The sequence below is a fragment of the Suricata suricatta genome, chromosome 1 (assembly GCF_006229205.1).
Source record: "Suricata suricatta isolate VVHF042 chromosome 1, meerkat_22Aug2017_6uvM2_HiC, whole genome shotgun sequence".
Lineage (NCBI taxonomy): Eukaryota > Metazoa > Chordata > Mammalia > Carnivora > Herpestidae > Suricata > Suricata suricatta.
The window spans coordinates 146,236,145-146,255,203 of NC_043700.1; the positions used below are offsets into that span (position 1 = coordinate 146,236,145).

Here is a 19,059-nt window from a genome sequence, read left to right on the forward strand (position 1 = left end):
CATTCACCTGGGAGGGCTCTAGAGGCTTCCTTTAAATCTCCCTCCCAATTTTCACAGAACAATAATGATATATTTCTGTTGTGCTTTCAAATGAAGTATTTCACTAACCTTCATAACAAACATCTGAAGTGGGGGGCTGTTATTATTTCTCTTTTAGAAATGAAGGAGCTGAGGCCCAGAAGGAAGGGGACCGTGCTAAAAGACAAGGTTTCAAACTGTTGGAATCAAACTGATTTCGGTACCACAGAAAATGTTAGAACTAAACATTGCATCCTTTCCTAAACGGAACAAAGATTTCAGAATATTTTTAAATACTTTGCTGAAAAAAAATTACATGTGAGCTTCTATAATTCTTTCTGACCTTTCTACCACTTCATATACTATAGAATTCAGAATACTATATTCCCACTGGCATGGTCCTAAGACAAACCTGTTTGAAGTAATCAAATCAATAAAACCCAAAGACAGAGTCACTATCATTAGCACAGTGACATCTATTGTATATTTTCTTTCTTTACATATTTTATGAAATAAGGCAAATTTTATGTAGTGTATCAAGTATTAGTTTTATGAAGATCAATAAGAAAATCAGGCTATGTCTGGTAAAATTATAAATAATAATATGGTTACCATTGGGGGATGTTATGAGTCACATCAGTAAAAAAGGTGTGGGGAGGAGAGAGAAGAACTATTTATCTCTTAAGTGTCTCCTGGAGGAAACAACAGAGCTTGCTCTCTCTAGTGGATATTGAGTAGTGGGAGACCGGCTCCTGTCTATGTGAAGAGCCCTTGACTATTAAAGAATGGCTATGATGACTTACGAAAAGGAAGTCAAACTTCCTCTTCCATTAAATTTTAGGTAGTTTCAATGATCATCTTGTAACGTAAAAGTCCTTGACCCCATTTTCTGTAGTTGACAGTTGATGGTAGATGCCAGGCATGGGAACTGGTTCCTTTCCAGTGATCCAGGAATTCACTCTGGGCTGCGCAGAAGGGCTGGTCCTGAGTAGCCAGGACATGCGCAGCCTAACTGCAACTCCACCCAGGTATCTCCCACCACGGGTGAAAATACTGACCTCACATGATTTCTTCAGAATGTATTTTCAAACTCTGAATATACACTGTTTGAAGGGGGACACACGTACCTATAGTTCCTGCAGGGCATGGCTGTTTTGCCATCTGTCCTTGACGGGTCTTAAACCACATGATTTCTCGGGCTTCCACAGCTTCACAGCTTTCTTCCAGGGCTGGGATTTGGGACGCTGCTGATGGCAGATGTGTGGTCATGTCGTCAAGCACCTCCACAGCTGGAGATGGGGTGCTGGTACTACGGTTTCTTCTTCCCAACACTGATGGGGTGGTACTCCTACCTGGGCTCCAAGTTGTGGTCCGCAGGGTGGTACTGGTGGTGGTACTTCCCATGCCCAGAGGTCCTGTGGTAGAGATTTCTGAAATAAAATTCAAAAGAAAAGACCTACATTGCTTGCTCATCACCTCGAGGTAACCGCATACTTCAGAAACCATTTTCATCTGACAATTCCAAGAGCCCTCCACATGAGGAAAAAAAAAAAAAAAAGCCAATACCAAGGCATCTAAGTGGCACTTTGGTATGATGATGGCCATCTGACCTGGGCCAAACGAAGGCTTGGTCATGGTTCTACTCAACTTGAATCTCAGAAAACTGAGTTAACAGCATAATTCAACTCTTTAGTAAACTTCCTAATGTTTCAAGCCTTTATAACAATTAGAGGATTAATACTTACAGCCCTCACCTTAGAATTTTCAAGCTTGGTACACAGAATGGGAGAGAGCTATGTATACTAGACTTTTCACATTAAGTATAACATGAGTTTCTAAAGATGAAGCAATTAGGGGAAAGGGATTAGGAGAAAAGGGCATCAAAAATTAAAGTGCTCTCAAGCTGAAAGGTAAAGGACAATTCTGAGTATAGTCTCTTTAACATAAAGTAGCTTGATGATCTCCCTGATGCTCTTGGAACTGACCCATCTTAACAAAACTTTCAAACTTGACATTTACTAATGTAAAGTATAAGTAGGTTCCAATCAGTTGTGCCATTAATTATTTTCTAACTAGATTTGTTAAAATAAGGAAATGCATTCCAAATTCCAAATAAAATTGGTGAGATTTTGACCAGATGTTAATAGGTTATTAACCCTATAAAATACTCAAAGGAATGTTCTAACAATAACCATGGAATAACCACTGTAGAGAATCATCTTTCTGGGAAAATATATTCACATTTCCATCATAGGAATGCAAGAGTATGCCATGCTTCAAGTCCATACATTGCATTCCTACCTGTAAGGTTAGAAATACTCTTAACCTCACTTACTGGCAATAAACTGAGGGGCACTGGCTGTAACCAGATTCAAAGTAGCTCAGGTTTATGGAAATCAGGGAGTCCTGTGCTCAGCCTCCAGATGTTTGTCATTCACTGTCTGCTTTCTTTAACATGTCATAGACTTGACTCTGCTGTTCCCAAAGAGATGCCACATTCATCACATGGTATGTGGTATGTATAAAGCTTGGCCAAGCAAGATAGAGATGGCAGTGGGAAGGGAGTATGGATTTTTAGCACATTTAATCACTGAAATTGCAGCATTTTTCTGAAGTGATGCTATTTTTCTAGCTGTCTTCTTGCTTGTTCAGTTCCTCTCTTTTCAGCTTTATTCCTTTCTCTTGTGTTCTCTCTCTATGTAAATGTAATGTTCCAAACTTCAAAGTTCATACAGGAAGAGAGGTATCTTTTTCTCTTCTTCCATTTACACCGTATTCTGCAAACTGTCAAGTCTTGTTAATTCTGTCACATTTTTTCACTTTTCTCTCTCTCCAATTACCGCTATCTGCATTCACCCCATCATCATCAATGGATGAATACAATAGCCTATTAACCACTTTGCCAGTGAAAACAATACCAGAATAGAATGGCAATACTGATATTTCAGTCTATTTTTGCAAAATCAAAATGCAGAACTCATAAAATAAAATTCACACTACAATTTAACATAATTCAAATATAAAATTTATCACCATAAGTAAAATTAAATTCTTAAAATTATAAACAGTAGAAAGGTGATTCGAATATATGTACTTTGCATTTAAATTTATTGAAATATCTCAAAAAGAAAAAATAAAATTAAAAAATACTAATAACTTGAAATCAAATGTTATTTACATTAAATTAAAATAAATTAATATTACATGTAAACAATATCATTCTTAATAATATGAAGTATTAGCCTTAAAAACATGTGTCAATGGTATCATGGCTGGGACACAAGTACCTTTGCTGTGCAAATTTTTCTGACTGATAGAAAAATTCTTCTTAACTTTTACTACTTGATAAAATAGTAAGGTAATAGTTAAAAGCTAACTCTGAGTATTTTTTCTGGCTCCTTCAATTTAAATAATGTCATGTCTCATTTGTAGTTTCTTGAGAATTATATAGATACTCCAGAATGCTTTCTAAATGAATGAACTTTTCTTCATTTAGATATTTTAATTAGTATATAATGTTCTACGAAGGGATAGATTTGTTTTGCAAACATTTTTGCTGCTGATAAAACTATAATCCCCCACCCAGTGAAAAGATCAACCAGCCTATTGTCTCAATCACACAAATCATAGGCAAGGAGCAACGAGAGACTTCAACAAGATGTTTGTCTGCCATGACTCCAGACTTGCCAATTTTGAATAGATTTGTCTTTTAGCATAGATTTAATATATACATCCTATTTAAATGATTTCAGATTTTTAAAGTATCACACCAAAATGTATTTAACAATAGCATAGCATAATGGAAATCAATGCTCATTATTTTTCTCTACACTTACCCCATTGAAATAATTCTCTACCTTTTGCCAGAGGCATCTTGTAGGGTATAAATTGAAATATGCCACTCTCCAGATTAAAATCCCTTAAATCATTTCTGTCTGCCCTCTAAACACAGATTGGTCTCCTTTTCTTTGTGCCTAAAGCTCTTCGTGAGTTTATTTCTCTAGCTCATTTATAATGCTTCTTCATCTTTCATCTCTACAATTAAACCATACAAAATTACCAGTAATTTCCCAACAGCATCCTGTTCTTTATGCCTCAGGGCTTTTGCATATGATGCAGTGTTCCTGTTCCCACTTCCACCTGGCTAATTTTTGTTTAGCTTTTGGGGATTGCTTGCATGCCACCTCCACCAAAAAACCTTTTCAAAGAACCAAGATGGGGTTATATACTAACATGCTTTATATATGATTATTCCCTCAACTTTTAGCTTTTTGTCTAACCTACAATATATTAGGTCTTAGTCAAAATAGATGAACATCAGGGATAGGTCAAAGAGGCAGGGGAGGGTCCAGATATGATATACCACACGAGAAATGAAAAAGATAAATAGAGGGGAATAACAAATGGGATCATTAAGAGTCCTTAGAGTGGACAGGCTAAAAAAGTTATTTTATAAATGTATTTTAGAGTTATCATTCAGAAAATTACCAGAGAACTCAAAATGAAAAGAAGCAAGAACTCCTCTTCCCCAAATTGACTCTTATCTCAGAACATTCATATTTACTTATTTTTTAAATTTTTAACATTTATTTATTTTTGAGAGACAGAGAGGCACAGATCATGATCAGGAGAGAGGCAGAGAGAGAGGGAGACACAGAATTCGAAGCAGGCTCCAGGCTCATGAGCTAGCTGTCAGCACAGAGCCTGACGTGGGGCTAAAACCCACAAGCCGTTAAATCATGACCTGAGCTGAAGCTGGATACTCAACCGACTGAGCTACCCAGGTGCCCGAGAACATTTATATTTAAATTGAATACACTCTTGTGAAGCAATGATACCAATAAAAGAAATCTTTTAAAAGCTTGATTTGTTACATAATACATCACAAGGATTCGGTTTAATACACACATATTAACGTTCAGGATCAATATAGAACTTACTGCCTTGGAACCGTGCTGCAGAGAGATGTATACGAGCAGGGCCATTTCATATCGTTTGACTTTTAGCAGAATAAAAGTCAGATTTAAAAGCTGTTGCTGATTTCCCATCCCTTCTAGTCCATTGACTGCCATGTAAGACTCTCAAGAGCTTTGTTCAATGCCAGCTTTCGGCAGAACAAGTACTAGTGATATACGTGTTGTCACCAGTGCCCAAGAAAGAACCTGTCTTATTGCTAGATACTGTAAAAAGAGATGTAGAATCACTGAAGAGTCATAGCAACACACCTAGGCCATCTTCCAGCCCATACCACAAGACACAGGAGTTTATATTTTTCTATATTCCAGTATGGAAGAAATGATATGACACTCTTTCACTATATTCTATTATTGAGTCTTACCTGATAGTAGAGCTAGTTTAATAAAACTATGTTATTAGGTGCCTCATGTGGTTGTGTCTCAGGGAAAGTTAAAAGAATATAAAAGAAAATAAGTTCAAGTGACTATTTGCATATAAAACTTTATCAAGCTTGGGTAATTTTCCTTCCTATTTTGTCATTGTTATTGTGGTCATTGTACTTATGTAGCTTAGTATTTTCATAAAAGTAACTAAACAAAACTCCATATTAATAATTTCCCTCCTAAGTAACCTATTTTCAAAGGAAAATTTCAATTCTCCTGTTTACTAAAATATATTGCCCATGGTTTATTTCATTCTTACATTTTGGTCTATTTTGTTAATTTATGTTTCCTTCAATTGCCTTGAAAATGAACAAATATTATTTTGGATATTACTACAGGTTATAGTTTGTGGTGTATACTGATGGAAAACAGTGAAAATAACCAATATTTGTACAGTGTTTTACATTTTTCAATGTCTTTATTATTTCATTGAATTCATTGCAGAATAACTGTAACTATGAATTCTTTATCTTATAAATAAGAAAAAACATAGGCTCAAATGGAAAGTGAATCATAATTATACATATAGGAAGTAAATCAGTGTCCTCTAATTCCTCCATGTTTTTATATTAAGCTATCAAAATGACACTTTGAATAGTTTTATGCATTCAACAACCTTGAGTCTATCATATGCTTTAAGAAAGGACCTAAGTAAATACAATGATTCTTAAGAAAAAATTACTATTCTTGTTCACAAACCATATTTATTATTTGGGATGGACATTGTTAATTTTTCCCTCCAAAGTCATATATTGAAGCCCTAACTCACCTGTAAGTACATTTGGAAATAGAGCCTTTTAAAAAGATAATTATGGTTCAGTGAAGTCATAAGTGTGGGGCCTTAATCCAATAGCACTGTTGTCCTTAAATGTAGAGGAAGAGACACTAGGGACAGATGCTCACAGAATAAAGGCCATGCGAGAAGGCAGCCATCTCCAAAGCGAGGTGTGAGACCTTAGGAGAAACCAACTTACCAGCACCTTGATCCTGGACTTTTAGTTGCCAGAACTATGAGGAAATGAATTTCTGTTGTTTAAGTTACCTAGTCTATGATATTTTGTTATGGCAGCCCTACCAGAGTGGTATACGCATCTTCTAGAAAATTTAAAACTTAAAACGGAATATTAAACTTCACAGTAGAAGGAGTGTTTACATTCTTCTCATAAAATGCATGAGCTTTCTTTCTGATTCTCCCTCATCCTTTCCTTTCTTCTCTAAGATATGTATCCCCCTTCATGGTTTCCCCTTTACTAATCTTCTGTGTTAAATTCATTCCTAACATATAACATTTGGCTAACTACAGAAACATTTCCTTCTCCCCACCCTCCAAGTATTTATTTAAATCTGAGGTCAGTTATTGAAGAAATCTTCCCAAGGGTTTGATAGGGAAAATAAGAAAACTAAAACTATAACAATATTCCAAGTGGCTTTTGGTTATTTGTGTAGTGCTCTGGGAAGAAAGAAATTCTGCCTGATACCAATGGATATCAATCGGTGGTAGCTGATTTGATTAAACCTATTATTGAAAAAGAAACATCAATTTTATCTGTCATGGACTTATCCAATTCTCTTCAGAATTCATTCATAATAGTTGGCAATGGCCTCTTAAGATAGTGAAATTCCACAAATTATCAGCCACATGAAGGAATATTTATTTTTGTAATTTAACTTATTTACATTTTCTGATTTTCTCATAGGATATCATTCTTATTGCAAGGAGAGGAAAATATCTATTCTAATTAAACATGAGTTTGTAATAGACTTATTGTGTAAATAATTAGCTAAAATAGGGATTTAGGAGCATATTCCTAAAATTACCTGCTACATATTGAGCCTTATCATGCCAAGAACTACGCTGCATGTTTTATATGTGTTCTGATTTAGTGCTCCTAACAATCTTTGGGTAGATATATTTACCTTCATTTCAGAAATGAAAGAAGTCAAATTAAGTAATTCTCCCAAGCTTATATAACTATCAAGTGATAGAACCAGGAGTTAGTCCATCAAAGTCCAAACCAAATTCATCAAAACTCTTTCCTTTTCATTAGGACTGTGGGGGTGTTAACAACATAGACAAAATTTAATAACAGAAACACATATGTAAACATTCATAATTAATTTGGAAATTAATTTGTCCCAAACACTACTCACACATACTTTTATTGGTATTGCTATACTTCAGACCTCTTGAGTACTTATTGAACTCTTATTATTGGATCAGGCACTATTCTGAGCACTTTACAGGAATTGGCCCATTTAATTGTGACAACAAATCTATGACGAGGTACAATTAATTACCTTTATTTTACAGATGGTGAAACTAAAACACCGACAGATTTAGCAATTTTTCAAAGGTTAAAGCTCATAGTAGAAGAGCAGAAAAACAACTGAGGCATGGTGACAGAGACCTCACTCTTAACCATACTAACCTGGAGGGAACAAACACTAAGAATCTAAACCTGATCCACTAAGAAAGCAGCCTGCACTTTCTGTTGGGTAGCAAAGAGGAAATAATCCTCTTTGAGCTCCTTTTTTTATGTTTATGTCATTTCTAATTCTCGTGAAGATTCAGGAATGAACAGCTGAGAAAAAAAACCGTAGAATCCACAAAACTTAATATGTTGTTCAGTTTCCAGATAGATGATAAGCAAGCAGCAAACAATAATGTGAAATAATAGTTGCCTTTCTTTGAGCATGGATTATATACCAGGCAGTGTGCTAATGCTTTACATGCATAACTGAGGTGCAGAGAGATTATGTGAATTTCCTAGCTTCACAAAGTCCATACGTGATAAAGCCAGCATTTAAATATAGATGGTTTCACGCCCAAACCTTTGTGTATCTATGTTATTTGATGGAGGTTTAAAGTCCTTTTTTAAAAAGTGTTATGTATGGCATATACTGTGTGCCTATAAGAGAGTCAGTTCTAGGGATTGCAAGATTAATTCACTTCATCTATATTTATTAATCTATGATCACGTGATAGGAACCGGATTGAGAACACACTGTTGAATACACTGTTTCTTGCCCTCATCACGCCTTCTCTAAGAGGCTTTACAGAAAACTACTGAAAAAGATAGGAAATAGAAAGAAAAGAAATATATTAACTATATTTTTCAGCCTTCAAGAAGACTTTAATATACTTTATTTTGTTGAATGTACAACATCATCAATTATTCTTGTGCGGGGCACCTGGGTGGCTCAGTTGGTTGAGTGTCCAACTTCAGCTCAGGTCATGATCTCACAGTTTGGGGGTTTGAGCCCCGGGTTGGGCTCTGTGTTACCAGCTCGAATCTGGAGCCTGTCTTTGGATTCTGTGTCTCCCTCTCTCCCTGACTCTCCCCTGCTCATGCTGTCTCTCTCTCTTTCAAAATAAAATAAAGCATTAAAAAATTAAAGAAAATTATTCTTTGTGCCACTTACAAAAAAGTATCTCTTAGTTAATCTCTGACATGTCTTCAATCGGTAGGTGCATTCTGACATATGAAATATTAAAAGGTAAAATCATAATCTTAAAGTTGGTAAAACACTATAACAGCAGAAATGTCTTCTTTTAACACAATGAGATAAATACTCAATCACTTAAGAGAGATGTGACTTTGAACAAATTATAATATTCTCTATGCCTTAGTTTTTTTTTACTAGATGCAGATAATATATACTTACTTGAGAAAAAAATGGCAGTATGGATTTAAAGTATTTAGCAAAGTAAATGAGAGAGAATAATACATTAATAAATATTTATTACCAGTAATAATATTGTTATTTATTCCTTGCTTCAACCAAAAATTACTGATTGCTTACTATGTGCCAAGTGCTATTCTAAATGCTAGGGATATAGAAGTGAACAATAAACACAACAAAAAGTAAAAATCTCTGCCCTCATAAAGCTTGTATTTTAGTAGGAGAGATGAATAATAAATAGGACAAAAAGTTAAAATATACAGTATATTATATTAAAAAGTCCTAAGGATAAAAAGAACATACAAAGCAATGAAAAGTAATAGAAAGTGTTAGGAGAAGGCAAGTCCAATTTTTTATAGGATGTCAGGCATGGCCTTGTTGTTAAGGTGACAAGTGGTGGAGACATGAGAATGACAGGGAGCCTTCCAGATAGAGGAGCAGCGCTCTGTAAAGGCATAGTGAGGTGGCCAATGTGGCTTGGAGGGATGCACGTGAGGGAAATCTACTATGTGATGAGATCAGAGAAGAATCACATAGGAATTTATAGGTATGGTGAGGACTTCAGTATTTATCTCGTGTGGAAAGTCACTAGAAGGCTCTGAGGAGAGCAGCGGCATGATCTGACTTAGGTTTGCTTGGATTGCTGTGGTCAAGAGTGACTGAACGGGCGAAGAGCAGAAGTAGGACGAGTAAGTGTTTATATGGCCATGCATCTGAGGTGGTGGTGATGTTAACGACTAGCATGCTGTTGGATCCACATACACCCACAAGAGCATGGGGTTTGAGAGAGGGAGTGATGGATTTGGGGTCTGGACACTGTGATTCTCAACAACACACTGGAGGTCTTCAATAATTACTGATTGAATTAAATTGATTTAACAAAAGGAGAGTTGGTCCTTCTCATGTAAATTATTCTCTAGCCCCATTCAATTATTGTCATTTACTAAGCTTAAAGCAACTACATAAACATATTGATTTCATACTGTATGAAATTACTCCTGCGGGCTCCTGAGTTATAATCAACAGAGGCACCTTGGTATGCTCATTACAGTAAAACTTCTAGAAGTTTTAATTTATGAGACTATTAAATAAACTCTGGTGGTGACAAAAGCATGCAAACAAACTGGGGAAATCAGTTTAAGTGGGTTTGTTTGAGTTTACTGAGTCCTCGACAACCAGTAAAACCTTCAAGAAGAGGAAGTAGTTGAATTGCTGTTAGGATTTAGAATAATTCCTTCTAGCCTCAATATTATGTTTTATTCCCCTAGATTTGACATCATCATTATCCAGTTACTGGAGTTATTGCCTAAGATTTGCAGTGACATATGTTTTATTATTAATTTGTGAATTGTAGTTTACCTACAATGATAAAGTGATCTCAAAATAGAAGAATTATGCAAGACTTATTTATAAGTATAACGTTGAAATAAATTCAAGAAAAACAAAATTATTATCCTCTGTATTTGGAAATGAAATATTCAAGTGAACAGGGAAGAAGAGTTCATCATTTAATCTTCAGCTTTTTTTTTAAAGAATGCAATTTTAGTCAGTTTGATCTATTGCAGATGCCTGAAAAATATATACGTCCTTGTCCTTGTTACATTTGCACAAGTTTCTAAGAAACTGATAAAATGTAAGCCTCTATTATAGGATAGCTACTGTTCTTGCTTTGTTTGTTGTTTATGTTTAGACTCTGGAAATAAAAGGACACTATATTTCTTTTTAAGTACCTTGAAATATTTCTTAACCCCCTTCACCAAAAGTCTAGGAATGATTTTTTTATCTAACATGAAAATGACATGAACAGCAACTCCAACCAGCTGCTGGAATGGGCAGACTAGTTCTTCAAGGAGTTCCAGGTTAGGCAATCTAATTTTATCATGGGTTGGAGAACGTCAGAGGGTGAATCTTCACCATGCCTATCATCTCTCTCACACTGGTGAGTCCACTAAACATTTCAATTTTCAGGTAATTTGAATAACATAAAGGAAGGCCACTGTGTAATTGGGATATAAATGGTTAGTGTGAAATGCAACCACAACCCTATTGGATGGCTTTTGAAATGACATAACAATCAGCATATAGATTAAAGACTTGCTATATAAATTAAGTCTATTGGCCAAAATCACATTTAAACTCTACAATTCTTCCTGAGTACAAGGACATTTGACATTCTCTTTTCTCTCTCTGCAAATAAACTACTTGGGATACATTAAGTACTCAATCATGCATGGTAGGTGAGTGAGAGTAAATGTCTATGTTTTATTTTGAAAAGTATTTATTTTTTATTTTTTGTTTAACGTTTATTTATTATTGAGAAACAGAGAGATACAGAGCATGAGCATGGGAGGGGCAGAGAGAGGGGGAGACACATTATCTGAAGCAGGTTCCAGGTTCTGAACTGTCAGCACAGAGCCCGATGCGAAGCTCAAACCCACTAGCGGTGAGATCATGACCCGAGCCCAAGTCAGACGCTCAACCAGGCACCCCTTAAAAGTCTTTTCTGAAGAACTATGTATACTACTGTATCTCAATTACATTAACATTTTGATAAAGTTGGATTAAATAATTTGATCATCTACTCCAGATTACATTTGGTAAGATTTGATATACAACAGCTTCAAATTTTTACATACACAATATTCAAAAGCCAAATAACACCTGTCAGAAATTATAGACCTAGACTCACAAGAAACTTAAATATTTAAATGGGTGCTATTAATTTATAATTACTTCTCTTTAAAATAAATGTGTTTTAGGGGCACCTGGGTGGCTCAGTCAATTAAGCATCAACTTTGGCTCAGGTCATGATCTCGCAGTTAATGAGTTCAAGCCCCACATCAGGCTCTGTGCTGACAGCTCAGAGCCTGGAGCCTGCTTCCAATTCTGTCTCTCTCTCTCTCTCTCTCTCTATCTCTCTCTCTCTGCTCCTTCCCTACTCAGGCTCTGTCTCTTGGACTCTCTCTCAAAAATAAACAAACATTAAAATAATTTAGAAAAATAAAATAACCATGTTAAAAAAAAGGCAATAGATTGAAAATTCAGTCATTTGTGCTAAGTCCCAAATGAGCAAAGACGTAAAACTTAACCTAAATGCAGTTTCAGCTTCTCCCAGGAATGTAACCTTTAACAGTTAGTCAGGAATTACTTGGTCAGCACTAATGACCAATCTGCCTGATAGACCCTTTCTGTTCCACATAGGAAGGTCATATTGCCTAAAACATTCCACTCTTCACTAGAAATTTCCTTTTCCTGCTCCCTTCTGTCTACAAAAATCTTCCATTTTGTATAGCTCCTTGCTAAATACTGCGCTGCCCAACTCATGAATCACTGAATAAAACCAATTAGATCTTCAAGTTAATTCCATTGAATTTTACTTTTTTACAAAGGAAAGGGTAGAAATAGTCTGTGTTGAATTGAGAATTAGGTGGCTGAGTGATTAGGCCAAGGTATTTTCTGTTACAGACTGAGAAATAGAATTCAGGGCATCTAAGGCAAATGTTTTCAACTAGAGCAGCTTCTCCTCACTCATTTATGCACCAAGCAATTTACTTTCTTACCACTGTCATGCCAACCATGCCTACGCCTACACATCACCTTTGAAATTAATAGAGTAATAAAAATCTCCCCATTTTGCTTTCTCCTGGTTATTATTTAAGAGAATGGAGTCGTGCACTATATAGTTAGTAATAAGTAGGTCAGGGAAGCAAATTGCTTAGGGGGAATCTGCCCACAGGATGATAATTCTCAGGTTTTTCTATTAAAAACTATATAATGCACAAATACATACACATCATACATATATTCCGAACTGTTAAAGAAAATAAGTAAATAAAGTGGATACTGATCATATTGGGCTTTTCTATTCCAAAAGAATTATGTTCATTTTCAGATGAAGAAACCTCAAAAGCTTCATAAAACAGTGCATTTACTGTATTAATAGTACAGTAAAAGACAGTGAGGTATTCTGAAAAAAGCATTGATTTTAGGTTCAAATATTATATCATCATCACTAGGTTATTTGTTACTTGGCTTTGGGAAAATTAATCCTCCAGAAAGTCAAAATTTCCTTATTGTTGGATCCCTATGTTTACTTTGATAATACTGACACAGGATAGACCTTCAGTAACAACATAACATTATTATCATTCAATTCAGGTTATCTGAGATGCCATCAACTTTCTTTCAGGAGAATTATAAACTGCCATCTCACTTATAAAGGTGAAGTACGTTTTGCATGTCTATAACAAGAACAGAAGATAGACCAGCCTGAAACAAAATCACGAAGTTTATCTTTTTCACCTCAAACTCTGAAAGACATTTAAACCTCCAGTAGTAATTTACCACTCACTTTATCCAAACCAGCTTGGGAAAAGACAACTTAGATTATTAGTTGCACTCCAATGGGAAATTATTTTTTTAAGACAAATAAATAATATAAAGGAAGAAAAAAATACTTCAAAATCATGCGCCTGCTCTGTGGTGTTTCAAATTTTAAGATGATTAGATTTGGGAGCACACAGGATATTTCAAAACACTTTAAAAATTAGTATTTAGCTTTAAAAGTAAAATGGGGGGGGCAGGTTGAAAGAAAAGGACCATTTTTAATCAATATTGAAATTTACATATGAATAAAATCAAGCTATTGTGGATTCAAAATTGTATATGGTCCACATAATTTAGGAGTCCACATGTGATAAAATTCTGCCTGTACCCAGATCTCCTGGAAACAGAACCTGATCTTCATGTAGAAGAGTGTCAAACATTTGTGCAACACTTTCTACAGGCCAAGTAGCCCAAAGGCTCCATGAAGACAGATAGTTGCTGTTTTGCTTGACAACAATCCTCAATGGATTGACCAGCATGTGATACAGAGGAGGGGCTCAATTAGTATTTTTCCAATAAATGCACTTTATCATCAACTGCCTTGATTCACTGTAAAATATTCATAATAGGACTTGCAAATTTGATCACTGATGTGCTGAGAACATTGCTTTCCTTATTCTTCATCACCGTTCCCGTTCCTTAAAAAGCCTGTTCTATTATAATAGTCTTAAACATGAATCTTTTTATTTTGAAGCAAATATAGACTCATAGGAAGTAGCAAAAATAGTAAGAACAACCCCTTCCTTCAGCTTCCCTCAATGACAGGATTTTATATAGCTACCGGATAATATCAAAGCCAGGAAATGGGCATTGGCACATGACGGTACTGGTCTGACCACAGACAGACTCTCTCTCTATGGTCTTCACCTGCATTAACTTATGTGCGCATGCTTATGTCCCATGAGATTTTGTATAACCACTGTCACGTTCAAGAAGCAGAACTGTTCCAACTTCTTGTATTCAAATTCGCCTCCACCTTCCCATAGCTATCTCCTGGCAACCACCTATCTTTCTCCATCTCTATAGTTTCATCCTTTCAAGAATGTTACATAAATAGAATCATAAGCATGACACCTTTTGAGATTGACTTTCTTCACAAAGCAAAGTGTTCTTGAGGGCCACCCAGATAGTTGCAACTACCAGTAGTGAAGTCATCTCCCTGCATCATCAAATAAATACCTATAACCTATCTTTCACCTCGTACCTGGGGTGATCTTTGAAAAATGCAAATCTGATGTTGTTGCTCTTCAAAAGCTCACAAACTCACAACTGAGTCAAATCTTTAAACATGTCCTAAAAAGCCCACTAATCCCCACCTTGCCTACTTTCCAGTCTCCACGTAAGCCTCCCTGCCTCTGTCTCTCCCAAGCATCGTGGGTTTATTTCTTCCTGTGTCCTCAGAAAGGCCCCTTCTCATCTTCAATGATATGAATGTGTCATTCTGGAACACTCTGTTCTCAATTTTAGCTATTCTTCCAACCTGTGTCAATCCTTTTGAGATCTGATTTAAAGTAATTTTAAGCAGAAATGGGAAAGAATTAATGAAGTTGTTATTTTGGATTTCTCATACTTGTATTCAACATATGTGTATTATTTTTAGGATATAAATTCGCAACAAGAATTTAAGACTGCATTTTTGGGGGGAGTGATCATTTATTCCACTACTAGCAACATAGAGCCACATGAAAGGACATCTGCGTAAAGGTGTTAGCTCCTCTAAATTCTAGCTGTGACACTTTGGGAAACTCTCCAAACCAGGATGATCATTAGTTCTCTTTGAAAAAATGGGCAAAGTAGACTTGTGAATGATAATACAGTATTTCACATCCAATATAGTTCCTGACATATAATAGGTGCATACTTGTGAATATCCATATAAGATAAGCAAATGGTGTGAACATAAAAGGAAGTTGTATGAAAGAAATAAAAAATCTATTTGACTGTATAATTTCTCCACCCCCTAAAATTATGTGTTATGAATACAAATGAGGTAAAATAGAAATTCTCAATTCTCCTATGTAAGTGAAAAGCACATGTGGTATCTATAACAATACAACTTTATCAATCATCACATATGTATTAAATACCCCAGAATGTCTTAGAGTATATCTAATACAACCAATAGTATCTGGAAAGAACTATGGTCATTTGTACATCCTAAGAGGACACAAATGGATAAAAGATTCAATGTAATCATAAAATTCTTATTAATATTTGCACCGCACTGCTTAACAATGAGTCTCTTTAATACTATAACCTTTGCAGTATTATACTCTCATCATTAAAATTAATTTCCAATAATGTAGAAATTAATCTGGCTTAAAGACAAAAGGAAACATTATGACAGAATAAAGATGTAGCACATATTTAAAGTAAAAGTAAACAGAGAATGTTCCCTAGCATGTGCCCAGTAGACAAAATTCATTACAGCATACTTATTATAACAAGGTAAATTTAACTTACGGTAAGAGGAGTTCAATACCTATTTTTGTGTCATGTAACTCACAATACTTTCAGTTATTATTCAAGTTATTTACAATTATATATTTTTTTATTTTTATTTTTTTAAAGTTATGTATTCTAAACACAGAAGGATCTTCATGAATCACTAGCAGTGATGGACCCAAGATGGTCTTTCTGTTCCCCAAAACTCTCACTACTAAACACCAAATATAATGTGACAATTCTTAATACAGAGAAAGAAAATGAAACAGACAGAGAGGTGGGCAAGCTAAAAGTGAAAAATATACGTCTATAGAGAGGCACAAGTAAACTAGGCAATTTTGAGTTGATTATAGAAAGAGCACTTTGATTATTGCAAATATTCTACACAAGTGAGAAAGTACAGGGATAGTCACACTGTGACAGTCATCTATGGTTTCCCTTCTAGTTCCCTGAATGATAATATGTGCATTTTACCATCAAGTATTTTACGTTTAGCCGATTAACTTATAATGGATAGCAACATTTTTTTTTAATTGTCAAGTTAGTTAACATACTGTGTATGTCTTGGCTTCAGGCGTGAATTCTTGGAATTCATCACTTACATACAACACCCAGTGCTCATCCCAACAAGTGCCTTCCTCAAGGCCTATCACCCATTTTCCCCACCCCCATTAACTGCCAACCCCCATCAACCATCAGTTTATTCTCTGTACTTAAGAGTCTTTTATGGTTTGCTTCCCTTTCTGTTTGTATCTTATTTTTCCTTTCCGTCCCCTATGGTCATCTGTTAAGTTTTTCAAATTCCACATATGAGTGAATTCACATGATATCTGTTTTCCTTTGACTGACTTATTCCACTTAGCATAAAAGCCTCCAGTTCCATCCACATTGTGCAAGTGGCAAGATTTCATTCTTTTTCATCACCAAGTAGTATTCCGTTGTGTATATATACCCTCTACTCTATCCATTCATCAGTTGATGGACATTTGGGCTCTTTCCACACTTTCGCTGTTGTTGATAGTGCTGCTATAAACATTGGGATACATGTGCCCCTATGCATCAGCATTCCTGTATCCTTTGGATAAACTCCTAGTAGTGCTATCTGGGTTATAGGGTAATTCCATTTTTAATTTTTAAGTAATCTCCACACTGCTTTCCAGAGTGGCTGCATGAGTTTGTATCCATACCAACAATGCAAGGGGGTTCCCCTTTCTCCACATGCTCACCAACATCTGTTGTTTCCTAAGCTATTATTTTTAGCCACTCTGACTGGTATGATGTGGTATCTCAGTGTGGTTTGATATGTATTTCCCTAATGATGAGTGATGTTAGGCATCTTTTTTTTTTCTTTTTCTTTTTTTTAATTTTTAATGTTTTATTTATTTTTGATACAGAGAGAGACCGAGCATAGAGGGAGAGGGGCAGAGAGAGAGAAGGAGACACAGAACCGGAAGCAGGCTCCAGGCTCCGAGCTAGCTGCCAGCACAGAGCCTGACGCGGGGCTCGAACCCACGAACGTGAGATCTGACCTGAGTCGAAGTCGGAGGCTTAACCAACTGAGCCACCCAGGCGCCCCTGGGCATCTTTTTATGTGTCTGTTTGCCATCTGGATGTCTTCTTTGGAAAAATGTCTATTCTGCCCATTTCTTCACTGGATTATTTGTTTTCCGGGTGTTGAGTTTGGTAAGTTCTTTACAGATTTTGGATACTACCCCTTTATCTGACATGCCTTGCAAATATTTTCTCCCATTCTATCGGTTACCTTTTAGTTCTGTTGACTGTTTCCTTTGCTATGAAGGAGCTTCTTATCTTGATGAGGTACCAATAGTACATTTTTGTTTTTATTTCCCTTGCCTTTGGAGACATGTTAAGTAAGAAGTTGCTACAGCCAAGGTCTGTTTTCTCCTGTAGGATTTTTGATGGTTTCCTATCTCACACTTAGGTCTTTCATTCAGTTTGAACTTACTTTTGTATATGGTGTTTCAAAGTGTCCAGTTTCATTCTCCTGCATGTTTCTGTCCAGTTCTCCCAGCACCATTTACTGAAGAGACTTTTATTCCATTGGATATTCTTTCCTGGTTCATTGAATATTAGTTGGCCACATATTTGTGGATCCATTTCTGATTTCTCTATTCTATTCTATTGGTCTACATGTCTGTTTTTATGCCAATAGCGTACTGTCTTGTTGATTACAGCTTTGTAATACAGAAATCACAACATTTTTAAATGCAAAAACAAACATAATGTCCTTATGATAAACTCTTAAGTGGCCCCATGATCACTACTTACTGGTGCTCATACTTTGGTGTAATTCCTTACTCTTGAGTGTGTGTGAAATCTGTACTTGCTTCTACCCTATAGACTATGATAAAGTTGATGGAATATATGCAATCATGTACATGATCTATATTATATATTTTGTCTGTCTTATGGAAAAAACATCATTTTTGCTTTGATAAAGTAAGCTGCCATGTTGTGAACTGCCTATAGAGAAGGTCAGAGGACAAGGAGCTGAGAACAATAACAGCAAGGAACTGAGGCTCCAAAGTATATAAAGCTGCCCATGACCAAATGTGCTTGGTACTGAATGCCAGTCCAGCATTCAAATGAGAACTCATCCCCGGGTGGCCCTATTACTGCAGTTGTATAGAAGACCCACCGGAGCTGGGTCTGGACTCGTGACTACAGAATATCTGAGATAAGACATGCCTATGTGTTTTAGGACACTTAGTATATAGAAGCATTATTATAGACCAGTAGATGATATAAGCCCTAACTCTTTCCCTAGGTTTTGTGAGTTAGAATGTTAACCTTAGGATGTGATTTGGCTTCATATCTTTATTTATGGCAAGAATTCCCAACCTTGGTACTATTGACATTTTATTTTTTTATTTTTATTTTTTTGACATTTTAGGATACACAATTCTTTGTTGTGTGAGTATCTATACGGGTGTTTTCTTGTGCATTGTAGAATGTTTAGCAACATCCTTGCCTTTATGCACTAGATATTGGTAGTATTCATTACACCTCCAGTTGTGACAATCAAAAATATCTCTAGAAATTGCCAAATGTCATCTTGGGAAGAAATTAGCTTTGTTTGAGAACTAGTGATATAGAGGAATTTCTT

At 35.8% G+C, this 19,059-nt stretch overlaps 1 protein-coding gene across 15 annotated transcripts in view; it reads right to left on the reverse strand.

Annotated features, from left to right (window-relative positions):
• Positions 1-19,059, reverse strand: part of ADGRL3 (adhesion G protein-coupled receptor L3) — a 504,973-nt gene that overhangs the window by 149,419 nt on the left and 336,495 nt on the right. For all 15 annotated transcript variants that reach the window (XM_029945427.1, XM_029945417.1, XM_029945384.1 and 12 more), the window contains one exon: positions 1,146-1,448. In XM_029945427.1, coding sequence (XP_029801287.1) covers positions 1,146-1,448 — 303 coding nt within the window. The remainder of the gene's footprint in view (positions 1-1,145; positions 1,449-19,059) is intronic.